Source organism: Vigna unguiculata, chromosome 8, assembly GCF_037176805.1.
Source record: "Vigna unguiculata cultivar grain cowpea cultivar isolate G323 ecotype 2 chromosome 8, ASM3717680v1, whole genome shotgun sequence".
Classification (NCBI taxonomy): Eukaryota; Viridiplantae; Streptophyta; class Magnoliopsida; order Fabales; family Fabaceae; genus Vigna; species Vigna unguiculata.
Window position 1 is genome coordinate 9,540,194 of NC_140799.1, and position 27,236 is coordinate 9,567,429.

General features: G+C 31.5%; 3 protein-coding genes across 4 annotated transcripts; 2 read left to right on the forward strand and 1 right to left on the reverse strand.

Annotated features, from left to right (window-relative positions):
* The first annotated feature begins 803 nt into the window (after window positions 1-803).
* Window positions 804-4,133, forward strand: LOC114195481 (sulfite exporter TauE/SafE family protein 3-like). The gene is made up of 12 exons (XM_028085969.2): window positions 804-1,077; window positions 1,296-1,455; window positions 1,666-1,866; window positions 1,943-2,007; window positions 2,122-2,149; window positions 2,262-2,344; window positions 2,562-2,648; window positions 2,761-2,811; window positions 2,985-3,194; window positions 3,416-3,509; window positions 3,614-3,754; window positions 3,850-4,133. The coding sequence occupies exons 1-12, from the start codon at window positions 904-906 to the stop codon at window positions 3,921-3,923; spliced, it is 1,368 nt and encodes a 455-aa protein (XP_027941770.1). The 5' UTR covers window positions 804-903; the 3' UTR covers window positions 3,924-4,133.
* A 6,623-nt stretch (window positions 4,134-10,756) lies between these two features.
* Window positions 10,757-15,174, forward strand: LOC114193133 (la protein 1-like). Its single transcript, XM_028082836.2, has 10 exons — window positions 10,757-10,913; window positions 11,000-11,078; window positions 11,417-11,566; window positions 12,452-12,594; window positions 12,949-13,097; window positions 13,491-13,592; window positions 13,676-14,021; window positions 14,309-14,456; window positions 14,707-14,785; window positions 14,868-15,174. The coding sequence occupies exons 1-10, from the start codon at window positions 10,863-10,865 to the stop codon at window positions 14,956-14,958; spliced, it is 1,338 nt and encodes a 445-aa protein (XP_027938637.1). The 5' UTR covers window positions 10,757-10,862; the 3' UTR covers window positions 14,959-15,174.
* A 3,024-nt stretch (window positions 15,175-18,198) lies between these two features.
* On the reverse strand, window positions 18,199-26,835 carry LOC114194133 (Protein phosphatase 2C family protein). 2 transcript variants are annotated; one of them, XM_028084203.2, is made up of 9 exons: window positions 26,473-26,835; window positions 26,014-26,268; window positions 25,011-25,138; window positions 24,796-24,894; window positions 24,406-24,564; window positions 23,962-24,048; window positions 22,220-22,311; window positions 19,314-19,388; window positions 18,199-18,653 (listed from the first exon to the last, which is right to left on the reverse strand). In XM_028084203.2, exons 2-9 carry the CDS (start codon window positions 26,262-26,264, stop codon window positions 18,471-18,473), a joined length of 1,074 nt encoding a protein of 357 aa, XP_027940004.1. In that variant the 5' UTR covers window positions 26,265-26,268; window positions 26,473-26,835; the 3' UTR covers window positions 18,199-18,470. The 2 variants fall into 2 exon arrangements, with proteins under 2 accessions (XP_027940004.1, XP_027940003.1); XM_028084202.2 differs by having other exon boundaries at window positions 26,014-26,277; window positions 26,473-26,834.
* Window positions 26,836-27,236: the final 401 nt, after the last annotated feature.

Here is a 27,236-nt window from a genome sequence, read left to right on the forward strand (position 1 = left end):
AACATAAAACATAAAACGTACATTTATAACAATGCAAAAAATTTAGAAAAGAAAAACATTCACAATAAGTTATTATGCCACATGATTTAAATTTGAAAGAGAAAGAAGTTCCTTATAAAATGAGAAACTGACAATAAACAAATAGGGAGATGTCAAATTACAGATAAAATAATAAGTATTAATTATAAAATTTTGTCACAAATAATAAAATATGATTTTGGAAGAGAAAGAAGTTTATAATAAGTATTAATTATCGAATTTTGTTACAAATAATAAAATACACTAATTTATATTAGTAAATGAGTTTTTAATACATTTCTCCGAATATAGTTACAAGGTTCAAATTTTATTTTTTTTTAGTTTTAGAACAATAATTTTTTATTCAATATACTTCCTCTTCTTTTTTCATAGAAAATTAATTTTCAAAATATTCAAATATATTCAATTTATTATTTTTATTTTTAAAATGTTTTTTTAGCTAAAAAAATTTAAATTTATTAAATTATATTCTTATTTATTTAAGTATAATAATTCAGTTATCATCAAATAAAAAAATGTATTTTAATATTTTAATATTAAACACATTTAATAATTCCAAAATTTGCAATGCTGCTCAGTTGACATTAGTGGAGATAATTCTTCAACAAAACTATCCTAGTTGATATGAACACAATTTTTCTTAACAAAACTAAAATCAAAACTCAATCATTTTTCTATATTAAAAATTGTAATGTGTAACTCATTAAGAACATGCCAATTTCCTTGGTTAAAGAAACATACATTTCTTAGCTGTCACAGTTATAAAACACATATCGTACATGTTTTTCTTTGCATAGCATATCAGTCATCTTCTTTTCTTCTGGTTTTCCTTCCACTTTTGCTGGAGCAATTGGGTGATCAATCATGAGAAAAGTGCTTATTTTTTCCTTCATTTTTTTCCTGCTCTGTGTCTTGATCTATGCTAAAGCAAGCACTAAAACTGAAGTGTCTAGGACCAATGAATCAAACCCATTTTCTTACCATATCAAAGCCTTGGAAATCATTTGGAGCCATTTGGGTTATCAACATGTGTGGCCAGTAAGTTCTTGCAAGTTGCATCCATCACATTACATTGTTCCTTAATTCATTGTAACATAATGCTCTTATGCATTATAAGATAAGTAACACTTATATGATGATTTTGATATGTCACTGTTAAGATGAACTTGTTCTGTTGATCTATTGGGTAAGGAGATATTACTTGTCTAACTTCAGAGATTAAGAAAGAACAAATTTGATTACTGAATTATGAATAGGAAATGGAATTTGGCTGGAGAATTGTTGTTGGAACCTTGATTGGAATCTTGGGAGCAGCATTTGGAAGTGTTGGAGGAGTAGGGGGTGGTGGCATCTTTGTGCCAATGCTAATCCTGATTCTTGGCTTTGATCCAAAATCAGCAGTTTCCATTTCAAAGTGTAAGCATTTCTCTATCTCTTTCTGCAATCATCTATCTGTTCAGAAACTACTTGTTCATAGACTAGTCTATTGCTGAAACCGGTTTTGACTGTTGAAGATCTCGTATGAAATAAAGATAAAACCAAATTATAGTATATACTGAGACCATTTTGTAGGGTTAAGTTAGATTTAAATTCACTGCATTAATACTGTTTGTCCATTTGCTTCAGGTATGGTCACAGGTGCAGCTATCTCAGCAGTATTTTTCTGCTTGAAACAGAAACATCCCACTCTTGATGAACCTGTTATTGACTATGATTTGATGCTGCTTATCCAACCCACTCTCATGCTTGGAATCAGCATAGGAGTTATCTTGAGTGTAATATTTGCCGATTGGATGGTCACTATTCTTCTAATAATTCTCTGTTTAGGTAATCATAGAAGTTTTGTACATTGCTTAAAATATGACTCAGTAATGTGATTAATTTGCTGTTTCGGTCCATGCAGTGACATCAATAAGGGCATTCTTCAATGGTTCTGAGACATGGAAAAAGGAAACCAAAATGAAAGAGGTAAATGCTACAAAAATCTTGGGTTCATTACCTTGCACTTTAGTACACAACCTACATGTTCAAGCACTATTATGATTCTGATTCTGATCCACCATTTCGTTTCAATAATATCAGGAAACTATCAAACTTTCAGAGTCTACTGGTGGGTTTATGATTTTTTTTTTCTCAAATATAGAATTAATCTAGTCACAACAAACAGACTCAATATAATCCTACAATTTAACCAAGTATATGCCATTAACCTTCTCTTCCAGCAACATGCAGTGACGAAGAGGGGTACAAGTATCTTCCAGGTTGTGCAGAGGAAGGGGCTGCAAAGGATTCTAGAAAAGTTGAGGTTGGTATATCGAGTAGAAATAAGACAATTCAGAGTATATAACTAGGTACAAATCTAACCTTAGATATCGATTGTATGAGAATGAGTTAGACTTACAGTCAACTTTTTAACATGGTATCAAAGTCTGATTTGTAAGATTGACTTAGACTTAAAATTCACTTCTTAACATTATCAAATTAAGTTATTATATGCCATAAAGGAAGGTATATCCATGCAGGTGAGCTTCCTTGGCAACATCTATTGGAAGGAGTTTGTACTTATTTTCTTGGTGTGGCTTGCATTTGTTATCTTACAGATTGCCAAAGTAATTTTCTTTTCCTTCTGGTAGAATTAGAATAATTAAAATTCCATTCCTCCTTTTTCTCTGGTGTAGTTTTTTCAACTAACCATTCAAAGGGATTATTAACTTTTGACAGAATTTGGTAGCTTCCTGTTCTGTCAGATACTGGATACTTACTTTGTCACAGGTAAACCAATTAGTATCACTTCTTTTTCTGTTGTGCCAGATATCACTGAATCTGCATAAGAGGCTAAGATCTATTGTATAATTGAACATACTGCATATTCAGTGAGACTTTGATCTCAAATGTGGGAAAGTGGAAATTGCTTACTATATTCTGGCACCACTTTTGTTTTGTAGATACCAATTACTGTAGGATTTTATTTGTATCAAGCTAGAGCCCTGTATAAGGGGAAATCTGCAGGAGGTCAACACACACATTGGCCATTGCACCATCTATTTCTAGCCGGCATTTGTTCTCTGCTGGCTGGAATTGTTGGTGGACTTCTTGGTACAGGTTCTGGATTTGTCATGGGTCCTTTATTTCTAGAAGTGGAAATTGTTCCGCAGGTGAGTTCTAATTTATGATACGATATATGTACTGGATTATATATGATACAACAATAAGTTTAATTTGAAAATAATAAGATACCATATATGTATATTGAAAAACTGTATAAGAATTCTTAAAAACATGATAAATGTGTAATAGTTAGTAGTATCGGATACAGATATGTGAGACAGAAGATGCACTTTCAGCCGATTCTATCTTATCTTTCATGATTTTGCAGGTAGCAAGTGCCACAGCCACTTTTGGAATGATGTACTCAGCATCTTTGTCAGTTGTACAATACTATCTCTTGAACCGTTTTCCAGTTCCATACGGTGAAATTAAACTTCACATTTTACCCTTCAAATCTCTCTTGAATGGTTTTCAAAGGAAACATGGATTTCAAGTAATTTATGTTCATTTTCTTACTGTTTGGCAGCGCTCTTCCTCACCCTTGTGGCTGCCATTGCAGCATTCATAGGACAACATCTCATTGACAAGCTTGTTAACATCTTCAAAAGGGCATCTTTAATTATTTTTGTCTTGGCCTTCACAATATTTGCTAGTGCAATTGCATTGGGTGAGTGTTTTTTCTGTCTCCATTAGTTGATACTTGCCTAGTGTTTGCTTTTGTCCTCTTTTTATTGATAAAGTTCTTAATATGCCTGTTTATAGGTGGAGTTGGAATATCAAACATGATATTGAAGATTCAAAACGATGAATATATGGGATTTGAGAATTTTTGCTAGAGGTTTCCAAGTATATATTTACATTTCTTTTTTGTCATTAATTGTTGTTAGCTTCCACTATACATGAAGAGATTATGTGTTTTGCTCTTGTTTCAAAGCTTTAACGTTTAAAGTTTAGAATTTAGGGTTCATAGCTATAGAATCTTTACATGTTATATATCATGAGAGATGAATCTTACCATTTTGCACGAATTATAAAATGGCAATTAGGTTTATACATATTTTTTCTGTTTGATTAGCTCTACTGAACTTCAAATAATTCAAATATTTTTAAGATTTGTCAAAAGGAAATAAATCTACATAATTAATTGTTCTATGTCAAGGAAAGAGAGAGCTTGAAAGGATTTAATCTTGGACCATAACACTATTAAAATCTTCAAAGAGAATACTTTTACTTTCAAATAGGCATGACAAAATACTTCTGCCAGCACCTATATGCAGATAAAATTAGTGGCGGATAGTTGATACATGTGGATATTTATTATCTACGAATAGTAAGTAGCGGGTATTTTAATATTTCATAAACAGGTCGGGTGCGAGTATTATACTATCTATGCCAGCAACTTTATGTTAACTACAAAAAATTAAAATTAAAATTATATTTTATTTAGTTAAATTTAATTAAAATTAAAATTTAAGATATATTTTATTACATTAAATTAAATTTTTATTTTATTTTATATTTTATTGTAATTTTATTTAAATTTTATTTTAAAAAATTATAAAATATCTTTTTTTGAGTATCCGCAAGTATTTTTTAAACGGGTACCCGACGGATAACAAGTGAATTTCTCTACTGTAGGTCGGGTTGCGGGTTTGCAGTATTTGTATTTGACCCGGCCCGTTGTCATCTCTACTTCCAGAGAAGAGCATGTTATATATAAGGGTTTTTTCTTCTTCTTCTTTATATTATCTTATAAATAGAAATATTGAAAAAATAAACTAAAAAGATAAAAATATTATACTAATACATAATATTTACAAACAAAAAATTGATTTAGTACCTCCTGCACTTAGTCCAATAAATATTTAGGTTTAATTATTAATTTGGTTTATATGTTTAGATTTGTAATTCATTTTGGTTTTTATAATTATTTTTTATTCAATTAAGTTTCTATTTTTGTAAAAAGAATCAATCTGCCTCTTTAAGTTGATGTTAACACCGTTTGGAAATTTCACATGTAAAAGTTTAGGACTGTCTTGTCAAAATCTAGATCATCTTCTATCTTAGAATCTTTAGATTTTGACGTGTGACACCTTTCAAGTAGAAAATGATGATCTAGATTTTGATATATGGCACTTCAAAAGAATGTGTTCATGTATGAAACCGAGTTGCCTCAAAAATCTTCAATCCTTCATCTCTTCTTCATAGGGTTTCCTCTAAACTACTACTTAGCAATGTTCCTAGAGGGTAGGTACCTATAGGCACTTCGAGCTCAAGTCAATAATACTTCTAATTTAGGTGTGAGTAAAAGTTGAATGCAAAGATAGATCCCTTACCTTGGACACTAAACCTTTTTTTTTATTACCTAAGTCTAATCATGACTTCATTACCTTTGTAATCGTTTTTATTCTCTTCGTAAATACCAATAAATCCCATGGATGCCCTATCGTAACCGTAACTACTGTTACATTCCCTTATGTTGCCCATATTATTGAATGCACTCGTACAGTCATGTATTCCATTTGCGATGTCGCTTGTATGCCTAAGCCCATATGTATTAGGATGTACGTTTGTATGTTTGAGCCCATATGTATTGGGATGTATGTCTATATGCTTGAACCCATATGTACTAGGATGTACGTTTGTATGCTTTATCTCATATGTATTAGGATGTATGTCTGTACCCCTAAGCCCAAATGTACTAGGATGTAGGTTTGCACCCTTAAGCTTAGAGGTGGATTGAGCTGAGATATACCTGTCCCTTTGTTGAGGTCGAGATGTACTCATCCCTAGGTGGGGTCGAGATGTAATCGACTCCCTTAATGTCAAATTAACATAGAAACCATATTGAATATTTCTAACAAAAATGGGATATCAATTGAGTCTTTTTTAAAAAAATAGAGATTTTTTAGTAAATATATAGGGACCAAAATGAATTAGATGTATAAATATAGAGACCAAATTACTAATGTTGCAACCGAAATCATGACAGGACGACAAATAAAAATAATAATAACTAAAAAGTAACTAGATATTTTGGGTTCGATCCCTAGCGAAATCGTCATGTATCACAACTGAAATCGCGACGGAATGACGAACCAAAAAAAAGGAAAATTTAAAGAAAAAAATATAGTTTGGAGTTCCCTGTAACACCCTAGAGGGTCTTACATTCTCACCCTAGTTTATTATGGAAAACTACAAAAATAAAACGTAAAGATAATACATGGTCTACAAAACCAAATTTTGGGTCCAGGAATTGTTTACACATGTAAAGAAGGTATTAATACCCTTAAGCGGATGTCTACATACCTCTAATTCAGTATACAAAAAATGATGTGGTTTTTTAATGTTTATTTTTTCCAAAAATGAAAATGAAAAACTACACAAAAGAAACAAAAATAGTCTTTTGAAATTTGTGGGTTCGATAGGGATTAACTTTACTCCTAAATATTTTCATTTAAAATGAAAAATTAATGTTTTCATAGTTCTAAAAAACTATTTGTAAAATTTTGAAAATATTTTTGATTTTTTTTGTGAGCTTGACAAGGAATGATCTTTCTTTCTATCCTACGTATTTTCATTCAAAATGAAAAATTAAGAATAATGTACTTCTTAAAAAGTTATTTGAGAAAATTTGAATATTTTTTTAATTTTGAGAATTCTATATTTTTTGAATTTATGTGTTATTTAAAAAATCAAGTAATAAGACGATGTGTATAGTCAGTATTATTTTTTTATTTTGAGAATATGTATTAAATGGTTTTGTTTTGACATACCAATTAATTTTCTTTTCGACCTGGCTAACAAAAAAGAAATTATTCAAAGTTCTTCAACTTTGAAGAAATTTTTATTATTTTCCATAATTTGTCTTTTATAATGTTGAACAAAATTAGAAGTAATAAAAATGAAATTATTCAAACTTCAACTTTGAAGAAATTTTTATCATTTTCCATAATTTATCTTTTATAATGTTGAACAAAATTAGAAGTAATAAAAAAGAAATTATTCAAACTTCAACTTTGAAGAAATTTTTATCATTTTTTATAATTTGTCTTTTATAATGTTGAACAAAATTAGAAGTAATAAAAAAGAAATTATTCAAACTTCAACTTTGAAGAAATTTTTATCATTTTTCATATTTTGTCTTTTATAGTGTTGAACAAAATTAGAAATAATAAACTATTGATGCATTGTCACAATACAAATTTATAGACTCCTTCAATTCAAAACCATGTAAGATTATACATTTCTTATCATAAAAAACTTAGAAACTCTTACTCAATACATGTATCCTTTGTTTGGATCTTGTTACCACTCATTGTTTTTTTTTTCCTTCGAGTTAAAAGAAAACTATTTTTATAATAGTCTAATAACTATTGTAACATCATAATAAAATAGGTCACTTCATAATAGTATTCAAAATAGGTAATTCAGAGTATAAAATATATCAATACGATCTTATAAAAGAAAAGACCATAAAATTATGACATTTATACAAACATATTAAACCAACAAAGTTTTACACAAAGGCTAACCATTACTAATGCTCCCAGAGACCTCCTATTACTCTAACTAATGGCTCTTCATACTTTAAAGGTGTCTCTAAACCTGCATCTCCATCTGTTCACACTGGTAAGGTGATCATCGCAAAAGAAAGAGAGAAACAAATACAAGAAATACAAAGCACACGAAAGGTTAAGCTAATATGTAAAATAGTTAACCTAAAACCAATAAATCATATTATATGTATACAACTAAGCATGGATAAAATATAAGGAATGTATATGCACACAAAACAAATAACTCTAAACTTAATTATCCGGATACATACCCTTGACATAGGAATTCACTGGAGGCGTGCACATGTAGTGGTAGTAGTAGTAGTATTTATGCTTTGTAGAGCCATAAACAAAGGGGTTATCACCCTACTACTCACAAGGTTAATCTCCTTCGCTCCTAGGACCAAGCAAGTCCAATGACTATAACCTCCTACGACTCTCACTACATAACCTATTTTACTCTACATTAGTGTGAATGGTTATTAGAGTTCAAGATACCTTGTTGAAACCCATACGTCAATGCATACACTAAAGTTACAAAGATTTTCTTAGTGAAATTCCTTAGTCACCATCATCATCATACATGCTCACAGAACAATTTCACCTTAATTAAATAACAATTCAAAGTGTCATAAACATATATAAGGTACAACCAAAGAAGAAAACAGGATCAAACATAAACTAGTGCTTAGGGATGGCACTCAGTGCTAAACCTCTCGCAAAAGGTGGCGCTTAATGGCATTGAAGTTAAAATGCTTCAGACCTGCAGTACAAATTTGGCGCTCAACAGTGTCTGTCTACTGCTCAGTGGTACAAACTGGTGTTCAACGACCTGGAGTTAAAATGCTCCCAAACCTGCACAACGACGATAGCGCTCAGCGTTGCAATGCCTTTATGCCACTCAACGTCAAAGTATTTGCAAACCTACGACGCTTAGCGGTACAAACTGGTGTTCAACAACATAGAGCTAAAATGCTCTTGACTTGCACAACGAGGCTGGCGCTCAACATCGTATCAATGATTATATTTTGGGGAACTTGGACCTATTCGATTGATCAAATTGGTACTCTTTTCACAATTCATTGGTTCAAAAAAAAATTAAACATGGAAGCTCATACCAATATGCTCAATTGCTTAGATTCTAAACTCTTTCAATCACATAAAACCAAGTCCTAACCAGCAAAAATTTATGAATTAAACATTCAAACCATACAAGTCAAATCAGTCAAGCTCACCATAAATCTAATTCATCAAAATCAACTAAAGTTCATTCCCAACATCAAATCAATCATCAACATGCATTCATCAAATTATCAAAAACACTACAAAACAAATAAAGACTAATTTCCTTTACCTGTTAAAATTGTTTAACAAACTCCAAGACACCCAAAACACTTTTAACTCCACGTGATGCTCTATCTATACCTACAATAACACAAGAACAATCAAGACATACTGTTGTGATCACTGATCAACAAATACTCATACTAATGATTAAAAAGACGCATTCAAGTGCAAGAAGACTCACATGCAACCAAAAAACAAATATAAACTAAGAAAAAGGGTTGAAACTCAACTTACGCGAGCAAAAAAATTGATCGGTTCAAATTAAAAAGTTCGTCGCCATGATCAATCCTATGATCTCGATTTTTCAATCAGAAGAGTAGCGAGGAAGAACACTTACACTGTGTTCTTTTACACAAATGTACTATGCACAAGGAGTAAGAAGCGAGGAGTAGCAGGTAATGTTTGTATTCCTTTGGGAGTGATACAGGATGATTGCAAGCAATGATTAACAAGATTCATTGAAATCCCATCCCCCTCTATATGGTGCGATTTGAGGGTGATGAAGTCGCTTTTACTAAACTACCCTCATGCCTATTGCACATGCTACAATTAAAAGTGACACTCTTTGCATGCTTTTAGTGGAGCTTGAGAGTGCGATGAGATTCTTGAGCAAACATAAAGATGCTTGAGCATGTATACATGTATTTGTCATGGTGTGGGTGTGTTTCTGGAAAAGGATACGAGGCAATGGTAAAGATGGATGTTGTTGTTGATGTGCAAGTGAAGTGTTAGCTCCATCGTGAGCCACACGAAGAAGACAAAGAAGATTAAGCACCCTAACCATTGAAACGATATTGGAACAATGCCAAGTGGTAATGCATAGGGCTTGGAACGATTCCACCCATTGAAACGATTCCATGTGATGCGTGGGTTTCTTGGAACGATCCAGCAAGGATGGAAAGATTCCACACACTTGGAACGATTCCACTTTGTTTGGAATGATTTTGTGCTCCATTGGAACGATTCAGTCCTCCATTGCATTGCACCGTTCCACACTATTTGTATTATTTATTTCTTTATAAATAATTTTTTTATAATTTTATTCATTCAATCAAATTTAAAAAAAAAATTCTAAATTATTTAAATATCATTTTATATTACTTTTAATATCATGGACAATTTGATAATCTAATTTTTTTTATCTATTAATTTTTTTAATATGTCACATAAATTAATTCGATGAGAAACTTTCACAAATTTCACTCCCTAATCCACCCCACAATCACATCAAAATCCCTTAAAAAAAACAACTCTAACTTCACCCTTAAATTCATTCAATCTCTTCATCTCCATCTCTCCTAAATCAATCTAAAAAAAAAAATACACCCTTGTAGAAAAGTCAAAAAATTATAGAAAAGTTATTTATAAAGAGATAATTTATTTTAAAATAATAAAATTATTTATAATAAAACTATTTATAAAAACATTTTAATATTAAAATAATTGAGTCTTACTTATTATCAATATTATCACTTTCAAAATTTCATTTTCTAAATTTTTACAACTACTTTTTTTACACATTTAATTTTATTAGTATAAATTATTTTATTCTTTAGTTTTAATAATTATTTTTTAAATTTAGTTAACTATCTTCGATAAAAAAAATATTTATAATAATCTTATATAAGTGATATATTTCATATTTATTTTTTAATAATTATGATAAGAATTAATTATTTTTATATGGCGCATTTCTTTTAATATATATATATATATATATATATATATATATATGCAGTTAAGCATTGTGGTGTGACTATGTATATATATAAGTGGGAAGAAAAGATATTGCAAATTTTCTAAAAATTAAAAACCCTACACTCTCTCGCTTTCCCTCTCCGAAACCGCTCTTCGATTCGGTTCTGAACAATGGCGACCGCGTCGCTGGACGATGAAACCGCGAAGAAAGTCGTACGACAGGTTTGCAACAGTGGTTTTGCTTTTCGCTATTCTATATTCATTGGCGTAGTTTATTCAACTTTTGTTTGCGTTTTTTTCCCAAACAGGTGGAGTTCTACTTCAGTGATAGCAACCTTCCCAGAGACAACTTTCTCAAGAAAACCGTCAGTGAAAGCGAAGATGGCAGTATCCTTCTTCTTTATTCCGCGTTTGTTCCCTCATAAATTGCTTCAAATTTGTTGATTAAATGGATTTTTGTTCACAAGAAAACATAGCCTTAGAACAACAAATTTTTATTTAGGAGTCATTTCGAAATTACGAAAGGCTTTGTGATCATTTTTTGTCATTTTTTCTTTCTTTCAATTCTAAAATACCATATAGGGAGACTCGACATTGTGTTTGATCCTGTTGCTGTTCTGATTCCATTAAAACCTATTTAATCAATCCAAGCTAATTGTGGCTAATTGTTTGTTTTTTTGTCTTTTGCGATGTTGTTGGTCTTGACTTTTCCTGCAACCACACAGTGGTTAGTTTGGCTCTTATTTGTTCTTTTAACCGGATGCGAAAGCACCTTAAATTGGAGGAAGTTAAGTCGGCGGAGGTGCCCGACGATACAGTCAAAGCTGTTGCTCAAGCTTTGAAAGATTCGGCTTTGGTCAGACTCTCAGAAGATGGTTAGTTTCTTTTTTTATGCATGTGTTTGGTTTTATAAAACACGAGGTTTTGTAAAAAAAAAAAAAAAAACTGTTGTGGCTAGTTTAGACATTAACTTATTATTATTCATAATTAAAGAATCTAAGATTACTGTGAATTCCTCCTGGCTTATTGGTTGTGTAAATTCTTTCTTTATTGTGGCTCCTTTAGACCTGGAGACTGTGTTTCTCCTTGCCATGCTGTAGCAATGTGAATAAGCTGTCGAAGTTTAGCTTTTTTTCTTTTTTTTTTCTCCTTGGACACTTTTTCTACCTTCTTGCCATGTTTCTTTTGATAAACATGGCAAATTATTCTTGTGAACCTCTTATTTCCACAACTTTGTGTTCACTATTGAAATACGTTTTGTAGTGATTGCTTGTAATGTTTATGGTGCTTTTGTTTTTGAATTGTTTTAAAACTTTTTAGGGGTTATTGAAATGAGTGGAAGAGGAATCAAACGGTCTTAAGTTAAATTTTATTTTTAACTTTGTTGTGTTTCTTAGGGTGAGACTATGGATGAAAATACTTAAAAACTAAAGAATTATTTTATTGATGTCAATCACACCAATTGCATTCTTATCATCTCTCAGTCGATAGTGGGTGACACAATTCCTTATAAACTTGACTTGGGTAATCTCAGAATAGTTTTGATAACATCTTAGTAAGTGGGCTTATACCTAATTTAACCTCATAAAACTGACTTCTAAGGTGAGGTTTTTACTTATATAGTATAATATATTATAATTTAGCCTTATATATATATATATATATATATATATATATATATATATATATATATATATATCTGATGTGAACTTTTTAACTGCTATAAAATGATTTTTCTTATTTGTTTATTTATGTTTCAGGGAGCAAAGTTGGTAGGTCAACTAAGCTTCTGAAGCCAGAAGAGGTAATTGAGCAGGTAGAGATAAGAACAATTGCTGCATCGCCATTTCAATATGATGTGAAGCTTGAAGATGTGGAGGCATTCTTTGGTCAATATGCCAAGGTATTGTTTAGATTGTTGGAGCTATCTTTTGCATTATAACATTTTTGCTTGGGAAAATTGTAGTTCCTCTCCTAATTGTTATTGATTTTGATGTATGGTATGTGGCAACTGGAGTGAAAACTGTATAGAAGTTTATTAAATATCTTGATGTGAAATTGGAGCAGAATTGATACGCTTCTTATAAATAAATTGTCTTCATTTTTAAAGATAAAATTCTGGAATCTTATCTTACATTCTTCAGATTATAGGTAACTTCAATGATAAAAGAGTTTGTAAGATGGTCCTGGTGGTAGAGTGCTTTTGTATAATTTATTTTATGTAACAAAAGTGATAAATTCTAGTTTTCTGTTCCAGGTTAACAGCGTGCGGTTGCCTCGCCATGTTGGAGACAAAAGGGTTTTTTGTGGCACTGCTCTTGTTGAGTTTTCATCCGATGAAGAAATGGAAAAAATTTTGAAGCAAAGTCTTGTCTATGCAGGGGCTGAGTTAGAATTAAAGCCAAAGTAAGAATGCTCATATTAATTCAGTTCTGAGTCATTTATTGATCAATTATAATAAAAAAGTGTTATACTCTTTTCTGTAAATTAGAATAATTTCTTATGTAAGTGGAAGAAAGGGAGGGATAGTCCAATATTTTATGTCAAATTCCTTTGAAAAAGTAGATTGCTAAAAGGTTCTCAATTATTGATATTTGTAATAGGACAAAAGACAAGAAAAAAAAGTGTTTGATGGTAACTGCTTTACAGCCAGTTTGCTTGTGTCATTACGTTGAAAATTTGAACATAATGCATTTCAGTTGCAACGTTGGATTTTGTTCTACCATGAGAATTTTAGAGTGTGAAGACAGTCTACATAAACATATTATCTGATGTTTATGTTTATTGTATCCAATTCAGGAAGGACTTTGACGTGCAGAGAGAGAAAGAATTAAAAGAGCAAGAAAAATTTCGTCCACCCGTGGGTGTAGATCACCAAAGTAACATAAGTACAGAAGCAGAGTAAGATACTAACAATTCTTTTTATCCCCGCTCCTACAAGAAAACAGATAAGTTTATTAGCTAATTATCCATGTTTTTTACAGCTACCCTATAGGGTTACTTATAGCCTTCAAGCTAAAAATTATTTCTGATGAAGTTCCATCGGAGCAAAATAACCCTGAACAACAAACCAATGATGCTCATGATATCTCCAAAACCGATCAACAAAATCCATCTGAAATTGCTGCTGAGGAAAGTGGTAAAAATATATCAGAAAATGATGAGAATGATAAAGAAAATGGTGAGGTGAGTGAAGGAAAAGAAACTGAGGGTGAGGAAAAGAGTAAAGAAACTGATGGAAAAAATTCTGCTGCCGCGGATAAGGACAACAAGTTTGTTGTCTCACGAGAGGATTTGAAAGTTGTCTTTGAGAAGTTTGGTACCGTGAAGGTAATTGGGTTTTCCCCTTTTCTTCGGCTGTTCTGCTTGGTGCCTTTTGTTTGATTTTTGTCCATTTTACAGCTATCTTGTTATAATTACCACTTCTTCTTTTGGAGTTTCTTGCACTTTTAAAATGATATCTTTTGCTTAGTTTTTTGAATACCCTGGTGGTGGGTTCAACTAATCTGTCTCACTTTCATTCTTTAAACCCTAAAAGATTGGTTATTAATTTATCATATAGCTATTTGACTGAACCGATCAAGACTTGTATAAACTTATACTGTTTGGCTGTTCAGTACGTTGATTTCAAGATTGGAGAAGAGTCGGGATATATCCGATTTGAAGAACCTGAAGGTGCTCAGAAAGCTCGTGCAGCTGCAGTTCTTTCTGAAAAGGAGGGCTTAGTTGTCAAGAATTGTATTGCTATTCTGGATCCAGTGACTGGTTTGTTTCACATCTAATTTAATTTTTCATGAGTTATTCATATGCATTTGTATTTGGTAAAAAATCCACTTCATATGTTGATCAACAAAATTTCGTCATCTACCTAAATATTTTTTCCTTTATTATCACTAATAATGTACTCATGACATGTGCTGGTGCAATTGAAGGACTCTGTTGGATAAATTGACTGATACTGCCCAATCTTCTTTTTTTGGTTAATCTGAGAGCTGTTGTTCTGGTATGGTTTCAGGTGAGGCGGAGAGAGAATACTGGAGCCTGCTTCGTGGTAATCAGGATAAACGCAGAGGATTTATGAATAACAGAGGAAGGTAAAATTAGTAACTCCTCCACCATGTCTTTTTTTTTTGACTTAATATATTTTTGGTTGGTGAAAATTCCATTTCATTGCAGAGGAAGAAAGCATGGGAGAGGGGGTAAATTCAACCGTTCCCGAGAGAATGAATCTGGATCAAATCGCCCAAATAAATTTAGGAAGTTTTAACTGTATACAGATTAATGGTTATAGATGACTTTAGATGTCAGGATTTTATGTTGCTGAGAGGTATTTTACAATGCATACCTTAAATTTTGATCTGTTTATAGTTGCGTCAGGAGTAGCATGATGTAGTTCCCCGCTGTTTTGGTTATTATAGGCTATAAGACTTGGGCTATAATTTATTATGCACTCTTATTTTAAATTTTATTTTAATTCGATATATATTCGTGTGTTTGATATTTTAAAATATTTTACTTATTTATTTTAATTTATAAAATAGTAGTATTCTAATAATGATAATAATTTATAGTTTTTTATATTGACAATTTTAATACATGGGATATTAATTTAAATTTACACAATAATAATTATATATTTATTATGATTTTAAAAATTATTGTATAATTTTTAGTATACAAATATAATGTTCTTTTTTTTAAATCTTTATATCATAGTAAATATGTATTGTATCTTATATACATATAGTATCTTATATACGTATACGTGCATTACTAGGTTACAGTATTCTCATAATGCCTCATCTAAGTATCTATCACCATCGGATTATTGTTTCTTGCATCCCAAAATTACTAGCTGCATCTCATTATATAAAGAAATATCTCAAACTTTTTTAAATAAAAATAATGATATTTTAACTTTTTTTTTAATTCATTACTTTTATCATTTTTAGATCAATCATGTATTTTAATTTTTTTTCAGTAACGTGATCATCTAAGAATGAAATATTATTATCTTTTAATAATAGATGATTGAAATGATTAATTAAAAGTTAGTTAAAAAAATAATTAAAATATCGTTATCCTTTTAATAATAAAGTACCACGTTACACCACCACTTTTACTGCCTCCACTGCCGCACCATTTCTCGTACAGGAAGAAGAGAGAAAATGCGAAAAAGACTCATTTTGGAAAATCTCTTCTGAAACGTATTTCATGTTTTACAGGAAGCTGTTTTAGTAATATATTTATATGGATATTCCAAAAAAACTTATTCCACAGGAAATTTTATGAGTTTGAAGTAGTTGTTTTTTGAAATCCTTTTCTCAAAAATCTATTCTGAAACACATTTAATAGATTGAAAATTGTTTCGAAAATTTTGTTCCAGATATTTTGGTCCGAAAATATTCTTTCAAAAATTCTGAAAAGCTTGTTCCAAAAAGCTTCCGAAATATACGACCCAGAAATCACTTTTCTGGAGGGTAAAATTGTTATTTTAAAAGATCGGGGAGGTGAGCGAAGAAATTGTGAGGGTGGATAAAGTAAAACTATGCTATGGGGGTGGAGCAAGAAAAAATTGGGTGCAAAAAGAAACACCCCATTATTAGCTTTGAGACCACTCAACAAGTCGAATTATCTCATGAGTGTCCATGAATTTTAGGGACTTAATATAATCCTTAACAAACCAATACATATTACAAACTCCAAAATTATTTCCAAATATCGTCTCCCCATAAAAATATCGGACTAAAGTTGTGATTTGTAGATGTTAAAAAAACTAATATATATATATATATATATATATATATATATATATATATATATATATATATATATATATATATATATATATATATATATATATATATATATTATGTATATATTTTTCTTTTGTTTATATTTTCTTTAATTTAAAGTTTAACGGTTTTTAAGTTTTATTTTTCTTAGTTTCTTTTATTTCTTAATATATTATAAAAAACAAATATACAAACACACACACGTACATATATATATATATATATATATATATAAAGGACCTTAATAGGATATCGACATTCAAAAGTATCCTTCCTGAAAGTCGATATCTAAATTTTCAGATATGATATCCTGATTTTGTTCAAACGGTATATTTTTGAATTTTGAAAAAACTTTTAAGGTGCAATAAAATCTAGGAGGTGCAAGAAGAAAGCCTCGAATCTTAGTTCTTGGTCTCATTGTCCTCCATTAGGCATCTTAAGGTACTTGATTTTCATTAATGTCTAAATATAATTCCTCATAGTGATAAAGGATCAATCATCCATTCAACATCAACCATCTCCTCTTGAAAGATGACAAGACACACGCACTCTATCACCTCTTAGGAGATACATAGCACACACTTGTCACCATATGAGATTTGTAAAATATCTTTGATATTTCATCCAGGATCCTCAATTTGTTGGGGACATCTCACAATAAATTTTACTCAATAAGAACCTTATCCAAAACATGATGTATAACTTTTTTTACTAACAACAAAATTGCATATAATCCTATATCAATTAAAGATATAATAAAATTATAATATATAAATTAGTATAAAATTTAATTTATCCAATAAATTTTTGTGAAATAAAGTTAAATTTAAATTTTATTTTCTTTCAAATAATACCAAAGTCATTCAGAATCTAACCTATCAATTCTTTTAAATCTTTTCTCACCTCCTATTAAATAATCCTACTATCAAGATATTCAATCCTCAATATAAAAACGTATATTTAAAGTATTATAAAAGTAAAAATAAGCTTAAATTTTATTTTCTTAAAACAAATATTTATCAATTGTTACAATTAAATTAAAAGAAAGTGAACCTAAAAAACTAACATATTTTCACAATAAATATAGTATTCCTTTTAATGCAGAAAACTTAAATGAAAAAAGCAATTATAAATTATAAATTCTAACATTTACATACACTAAAAAGTCTAAGTCAAATACTTCTTAAATTTAAATTTCAATAAATACTACAATGTTCATCTGCTATTTAAACAAAATAGATAAAACTAAATTATAATTTAATATAACAGCAAAATTACAATCATATGAAAATTTACTTGAACAATAATTGATAAATTACCTTTTCATATCTTAAAAATATTTGAAATTACATTTAAAAATAAAAAGTAAAACTGCTTTTCGCCAACTCTGAATCAATCTGACCAAGTCTTTACCGGTATAAAAATATTTCTACTAAGTTAATGCACTAGTCAAAAACATAGTCTACAGAAAATAATGACAAATTAATCAATCGTCGAATCGACAAACATAATCTAAAGGACCAACGTGATAAATGAATCGATTTCTAACTACATTACGCTTGAATAAACTGTCAGAAATCAGTTAAAATTTTTTCATGCAAAAACTAATCTATAAATAAGTTTTAGAAAAAATTACTGGCACACAAACATTTCAATTTATGTAAAAACCAATTTTACTTTACCTTAATATACTTAAGGTCTGAGCAGTATGATTAAAATAATGCATACTGCATTTATTAGATGAGAAGAAAAATACCATCTTTATGCCTCTACAAACAAAAACTAGAAATATATACGGAAACAAGCTGAAATCAGTGATGAAAAGAAGACGACTCAAAAATCCCAATACAATAGTGACTTACATAAGAAAACTAACGAATAAACAAATCACTTGCTGAAATCATGCATGTGCCGACTTCAGTTCATTGAATTTGAGGCGAACAGAACAAACACATGCACATGTGCTTTCACTTTGTCTGTCTGTCTACTCACGCTGAGCACTAGCTGATTCTGCTTTGTCAGGTTTAGGCATCTCTTTTTTGTCATGATGGAAGCGCACCACAATGCATGTAATGTTATCAGCACTCCCACGGGAAAATGCTGCTTCTGTTAACTTCCGAGCAGCTGCCTCTGGCTCCTCTTCTGTGCGGGCAAGAGAAACAGCGTCCTGAAAAAACAGAGTAGATATGGAATATCACTCAAAAAATAAAAACACCTCAACTAAGTATTTAACAGACGAACATTGAACACCGCAATAGGCACTACTTCTAGTCCTAGGAAAACATAAATACATTTTCTTTGATACTTACATCAAACCTCTGCAGATATAAAATACTGTTATGTCCCATGTATAATAGTATTCAATTTTCAATTTTCATTTGCAGTAATGGATGACAATAAACAACCTTAAGACCCTATCCAGCTATACTAAAACAACTACGGTCCACATTGAGCTACTTTCCAGGTAGCATAGCATGTCCAAGAAAGAAGCAGAAATGCACAAGTCACAACTTGCAAGCAGACAGTCGCCAAAAGCACAACCAGATGGTTTTCTCTTTCCCTTCGCAGATTCCCTAACTTAGGCTATTTGATGATAGGTAATCTTTTCTTATCCACTGAACAATACTCTTTGAAAACACGGATTTGATTAGAGGTTCCAGAAGGATGACAATATTCCACAGGGTAAAACATGGACATCTATGTTCTTTAATTTTTTTTTGTTTCCTTTACGGGCCAACTAAATAGATAACCCACTACTGCCAGATTAATATGAATGACGCATCAAATATGCACAAAATAAATAAAATGCACGAGTAAGACAGCTTACATCATTCTGTACCACATCCCAGAGTCCATCACTTGCAAGAATAAGAAGTTCAATTTGTTCATCCATCTGCTGGTCCTGAAAGCATATAAAAAGATAAATTCATTGTCAAACTATGTTGCTTATCACTTTAATATGCAACTATCGATTGCAACAAAGGTGAGGTAATTAACATCACAGAAGTGGTTCAACAAAAGAACTAAATTAAGGTTTGTGCAGGGCAATAATGAGCAGAAAATAGATAGTCTAAGTTAGAAATGTCAAAAGGGTGACCCAGACCAACAAGCTAAGGTGTAAAAAAAAAGTGCTGTTATGAACCGGACCTATATCAAACTATCGATCTACTTTTGATCCATTTAAAAAAAATTAAACCCAAAAAATAAAATATAAAAATTTATTTTTAAAATTTAAGTAACATTAATTAAACCATTTGATATATAAATTAAGACATGTGCTCTAATAAATTATTTCTTTAAAATTTCAAAATATTACTATTTTAAAAAACAGGTCAGCCAACCTAAAGCCAAATGGCTGCCCCACAAACTAAATGGGTGGGACTAAAATTGACTCAGTTCAATTATGGCCACATTTTTCTTACCTGATCCGGGCTGTTTTATATCCTTTTTCAGGCTGAACCATCGGACCATACCTATTTTGACACCACAGTGTAAATATTTTTGTGCTGCTATGGGAAACAACCACAGCTTGATATAAGCCACATATCTTGAGCTTTCTATAGATGAAAAGCATCAGGTGACAAGATTCCGTTAAAAAAACTGAAACATTGGTTCCTATCCACATCAGGTGACAAGAAATATACACATGTTAAGTTTCAAGACAACTTGATTAAATAAATTACCCTATACACAGGAAAGAGTGATTTTTTGAAATGTCAATTAACTTCAAATCACTAACTAGAAAGGACAAACTCTATTAACTTTGCATACTGATAGCCTTTAGGTTCTTTACAACTTGGGTTCGGTTAGAATATCTTAGTTAATCATCAGAAGATATAGTGAGAATGTCCATAGCACTCATCCTTGGAATTCATTCAAAGGTTGTGTGTCCTAATCCTTTTCTTATCTCGATTCATTTTCTATTTTCTATTGCAGATTTGTTCCTGTGTATGTTGTCTCCAGCCCACAAGCTTCCAAGCTACTTCCATGGAGAATGGTTTCTTCAACACAAATTTGAGTTGATAGGTTATTCCACCTTCCATAAAACACATCATTGGCGGGGGACAACTTTTACCTTACAAGTTGCTTTTATGTGAGTAAAGTTAGGTCCAACCTCACATTCTATAATGGTATCAAAGTGTATCCCAAATTGGTTCTCTAGAGTAGTCATGGGCACGAAGAATCCCACAGTGCATTCTTTAAAGAAAACACAAATTGTTCGCACTAAGCTTGGAACATATATGAACTTAATTTTAGGCCCTCCAAAGACTTAGTTACAATGTCTGAAGTCTTGAGATCATGAACACTTGATATATTCCCTTGGTATAGAAGTTTCAATCCAATGATGTTTTCGTCATATCTTAAGGAAATATGCTCTGAACAATCTAGAAGAAACAGGGGTCGTATAGACCCTAGGAGATATGCTTATAGTAAGCTAAATTAACTCATTGTGACTCGTCCTAATATTGTTAAGATCATTGGGATGCAGTCCAAAGATCCTAAAATATATCAAGAATGCTCTTGGAAAATGCCTTATCAACATAAGGAAAATACTTACATTGGGTATTTTTACACCGACAAGGCAAGGTCTCAAAGCAATAGAGCTCTACTTTTTCCAGTTGGAGGTAATTTAATATCATGGAAAAGTCATGAAATGTGATGACCATATTAAGTGCAGAAGCAAAATGCAAGGCTATGACATTTGTCACTTGTGAACTCATATGGCTAAAGCAACTCCACAAATAGCTTAAATTAGAAGAAAATTCCAAAATGCACCCTATGTGTGACACCAGGAAGCATTCACATTGTTTCGAGTTCGGTCTTTTATGAGAGGACCAAGAATATTGTGGTAGATTATCACTTCACAAGAAAAAAGTTGGAGCATTAAGACATCACCATATTTGTGAATTCTAGTGAACAATTAGCCCACATATTCACCATGTATCTAAGAGGACCAAGGATCAATCATATGCATACCAAGCTGAGCAAATATGACTTACACGTTCCAGCTTGAGGAAGAGCATTATAATCATTGAAATAAGGTGGTGACCTTTTATCATTAGAATCTCTAGATTATATATGTTAGGAGTATTTTTGTCTATTCGTGTATCATAACTTTATTATTAAAGGATATCATATGTCCTCAATTTATTGCATTTTCTTTAATTAATATATATAAAGCATCCATGCTGTCATAGAAAAACATGGTTTTAGCTCAATGCCTTTCTATTTCTTATAGTTTAACAAGTGCAATGGAAAGGTTGTGGGTTTCAGTTTTTAGGGCCATGAAGTCTTACGCAATGGGCTTTTCAGTTTTTCTCTCTAACTGTTACTATCTTTCCATTGATTTGATGCACTTCACTACTTTTTTAAATAATCAACATGATATTTAAAAAAATAAAACAGAACATCTTTAATCACAAGTAAAAGCCTTTTAGTAACTTCAAAATTAATAGTTGTTAAAAAGTACTTTTTTAATATGATCATATGCTTATGTTATACTAATGTAAATAGAGAATTTAATTGCAGCTTGAAAATTTGAGTCACGACCCACCAATCTTCCTAACAAATGTTCAACGCAAGAATTGTAATATTATTAAACTTTATCCTACCAATTTATTTCCTCGAAAAAACTAGGTACTAATTATCCAATGAAACTAATTATTAGTGAATCATCTCTAGCTATTAATAGACCGTTAATTTTCAGATTTTTCCACAATAATCAAGAATCACCTGGATCTCAGGTTCTGCTACCACAAACTGCTTCAACATACGGTTTCCAAAGGCCCGAGACATTGCTAGAACCCCTCCAACCCTCCAAGTACCTGACCAGCAAAATAAAGAAAAGTAAATATCACCTGCCCAAATTAATCATCCATTCTTTGGATGTTTGGCCAGGTTCTAAGGTGATATAAAACATATTATTCTAACCATAAGCTTAGAACTTGTATATTACTTGCATAAATCAATCTAATGTCAACAATAACACCTACTTTAATTAAATTATTTGTGTGGTGGAACATGGAACAAGTAATACAAAAGCCCAGTAGGTTTCATCCACTTTATTACAGTCCACGCATCACATAACACACTGACGCATGATAGGAAAAAATGTTATCTTGCTTATATGACATCACAGAAATTTGGAGGCACCCAGAATCCTATTATACTCGGAAATTTTCTCTAGAAATATCATGTTGGGTGTTACCAAACAATCCAACCATGATGACCAGAAAGCCCATTACTGAAACCCAGAAAACCAACCCAATTTTAAAGAGCCTGCATGCAAGCCTTATTTCTTCTTCCCATTTTGATTTTGCTCCTACACAGTCAAACCCTGCACCCTCTGGTGCTGATCTGCTGCCACAAACAAGACTAAGTATGGCAATTTGATCACTTCCCTTAGGTCATTTGCTTTGTAGTGCTAGGAGACAACCTGATCTGCTTGTTTCCATAGTCTTTTATCAGCTTTATATCTGATATTCTCTTGCAGCTGGTTCAGCTGGGTATTTGGTTTAATCAACTTCAAGCCATTTAAATACTGCATTGGTTTTCTTCTCTTTCCTGCTTCTCTATGTTGCTGCAGTTTGGACTGGGGTTTCAGTTCTGACACTGTTTTTGCTGCACTAAATAATTAACTAAAGAGATCTAGGGTTGGACTGTTTTCGTTTAAAGTTGCGTTTTATTTGGTGAATTCCTTCTAAATCTAGATTTGGAGTAAAATTGCAGTGTTAGCTAATGTAAGTTTGTTACTTTACATGTCATTTGTGACCTCATCTGTTTTCAATTTAGGTTTTAACTTTTATTTGGTGAATGCCTTCTATATATCTAGATTTGGAGTAAAATTGCAACCTTAACTAAAGTGAGTTTGTTACTTTGCATGTCATATGTGACCTATCTGTTTTTAATTAAAGTTTTAATTAAATGTTACTAACAATGCTGTTTATCTTATTTTTGCATTTTAGGTAGGAAAGTACATTCCATATTATTCCATATTCCATAACAGTTACCTTCACTTTCCAATCCATTCTTAGGTACGACTATTTTGTATAGATGTGATTAATGACTTATACTTTGTTCCAAATTTGCAGAAGAAAATTTAATAATAAAATCGCATCAATAAATTTACATAACTCTATGTACTTATATAATAATAAATGAGATATAACAAAAACTGTACAGATAAAAAAAGTGGGGATATATATGGCATATCCATCAGCAAGAACATAAATCCATGCATATCAATATTGTTTCAAGTTGCCAACATGACCCCTGATCAAAAGGATCCAAGATAGAGTCAGCTCAAGCTTCCAATGTCACCATAAATTACTTGAAATCTCAACTGAGTCCAAAGATAACAAGGGAAACAACCCATCACCATTGTATGATACACTAAATGTGCCAGAAGCAAAACTTCAACAGCGGAACTATTTAATAAGGCCATTTATATTCCTGAAATATAAATCTAATCTAACCTGCCCACATGACAACACCACCAGCATTCTCAATTCTCTTCCTCTCATCACTTCTATTTGGCTTATGATCCTCAGAGAGAGCAATTGCTGCCAAAAGAGAAACAATTAGTTAACAATATTACTACCAATCATTTTTTCAAAATGTATTCAAATGGAACTATAGGAGAAAATTTATCATATGATCAGACAACTATTGTCTGAAATGCTGCATCTTCCACGTGATCTCTGTATTTACATCATCAAGAAGCTTTCTCCCAACATCACATCACATCATTAAAATATAAACACTTATTTCAATTTGTACAGAGAAATTTTATTAACATATTACTAAATACTACATCAGAATTTATAAAGGATATGACAACTTAAACTTTAGAATATTATAAGATAATTAATAAAAACTATAAATAGAAGATGTCGTAAAATAGTAGGTTATTACTTTACCTTTACCAGCTTTTGATATTATGGTCCTAGAATCTCCAACATTAGCTACATAAAGATGGTTATCAACCAAGACTGCTGTCGAAGCTGTAGATCCATCATCCCTGAAAGTGTCCTTTTCGGCATCCAGAAAGTTAGCGTCAGTCTGTTGATATGTTTCACCTGCAAGCTCGTTGAGGTTATTATAATTGCAAAAACTGGTGATGGAAGATCAAAAACATTCCTTGCAGGAATCCAGCCACAGATCACATAAGGCAAAATGACAAGCATGAGATGGATGAGCATCAAATACTTTCAACAATATTGAAACACACAAGAAAGCATTAATAAATTATAAACAACAGACATTACAACAAGACATTCATGACAATAATTGAGAGAAAGCGAACACACTTATAGCCAATTTGGCATCTGTCAAAAATTTTGGATGCTTCAAGAGATTATCAAAGAGATGCTCCTTCAAATACTCAGCGGCTCGAGAACCACCATGACCTGCATGAAATTTTAAAAACTTATTCGCACGTTAATTGCATGTCAGGTGAACAAATACACATATACTGAGATCAAAGAACTATTTTTCTCCCATGAAATCCAGCAGAAAATCTTACCATCAAATATTCCAAATAGGCATACTGATTGGCCACCAATCTTCAATGTCTTGATATCATAAAAATCTTCCATTGTTGCTCTCTTCCCCCGAAAACTTGAATACCCACAGCTAAGCCTTCCATCTTCACTGCCAAATAAAAATTTGATGAAATAAGTACCATTAGATCACAATATATATCAGGAAAAGTATAACATGCAACAGCAAATCCAGTCAATCAAGCAAATTAAATTGTTCATTAATGTCACTCTTCCAATGCAAGCTCTTACTAAAATTTCACATTGATTTTTCATAGTACGGATTAATGAAGATGAATTTAACTAAGAAAATTAAATAGATTAGAGTGAAATAATATGAATTTAACTCCTTCATTTCAACTTTCAAGTATACATTACTAAAATCCAGGCTTCCACCATATAATAGTATTACCTCCTACAAAAAGAACTTAACCTTTTAAGGCACAGGGAGTTTGGTTCTATGTTCCCCAGTCCACCTCGTAGAAATAAGAATATTTGCTGCTTGTATTGAGCAAAAAGAAACACAGTTCAATAAGCAAAACCCAAGCCAGCACATGAACCAAATGATTTAAAAACCTTGTTAGGGGGCCTTTGAAAATACTGATTTGAACAGTAAAGGTTAATTTGGCATTGATAGCACCTTAAAATTGTCTCTTAATCTCAAAAATTTCCCCATCAATGTTGTCAATGTTGTATAAACTAAAAGAAATGTCAATCACCTTTTTTGTTAAGGTAGTCAAGAATATTTTTCCTTACAAGGTCAAACAAAAAGTAATTCCAGATAACAAGTTCCAAACATAAAACTGACTCTTGAAATCTTAAATGGAACTATTAAGTTAGAATCGCCAACTCCAAAAGCCAATGGGGATGATAAAAGATAGTACCAAGGCAACAAAGTAAAGATTCCGTCTATGGAATCAGAACATATACATGCCATTTTCAAGGCGTCAGCATAAGTTGAAAGCAAGTTGTGAGAATCATATTCACCTTTTCCACCCTCCACTGGCAAACCTACCATCATCATCTTTCTCAGGCATCATATCAACAAGGGGTCCAGCCCTTGACACAGAACCCGTATCAACCATCATCCCTGTGATTGTCTTGTATTCACGAATCGGCCAGTAAGAAAAACCACTAACTACCCGCAAACTCCTCACAAATCCGTTGATTCTCACTCTGTTGGCGAAGGTTCCAGCTTGAACAACCAAAAAAGACCTTACACAACTCCCGCATACCATCTACCTGAAGTACCTAGCAAATCACAGAAAAACACATAAATACTCTCAAATCCCAACAATAAATGAAATCTGATATACAGCAAACAGAGACAAGAAAAAACTAAATAAAAGGTTTCAAGTTCACAAACCACAAATAATCATAATCATCGTCATTAGTCATTATTAATCTACACAATTATCCGATAAAAACAAGCACAAGGATCAAAACCTTTTTTTAATATTGAACTCTCTAAGCTACTGTAACCATCGATTCGAAAAGTAAACTCAACGCAAAACTCGGAGAGAATTGTGGAATCAATAGTTGAATGTTCGAATTCGAATCCGGTGAAAAGCGGATCGGAGAAAAAATGTCAGGAATTCGAATCCGGATCGAGTAAAGGTTGGGAGAAGAAACAAAGCATCTACAGATAGTATCTGCTGTGAATCTAAAATGAGAGCGAAACCCTAGAGAGAAAAAGAGAGGTTAGAAGAGAAGCACTGCGAGATTTGACAAAAAAGGAAGGAAAAACAAAAAAGGAAGGGAAAACGAGAGGAGTGGTAAAGAGAATGGAGGAAAAAGAATAGAAACATGAGAAAGGTAGAAATTTTTTCTTCAATAAATATAAAAATTAAAAAAGTTCCATTAATAGAACCTTCAAGTTCTATTCATTGTAATATACTTTTTAATTGTTCACTGAGAGAAATATGTCGTGGAGCCGTTTCTAAAGAAGCTGTTTCCATTTTGTTTTGTTTTTTTCTTTAGAAAATACTGTTTATGAGTGTGCAGATTTTTTTTATTTTCCTTAGTGGAAACACTTGCCATGTGTTAACTTTTCTAATTACAAAAATAGTAAAATTATTATCGTAATAATTATAAAAATAAATATAAATAAATATTTATATTAAAAAATAAAATTAATAAGATAATTATTCTAGTTAAAATAATAATTATTTAAAAGTTAAAATGAAAAGAAAATGTATGCATGGGAATTA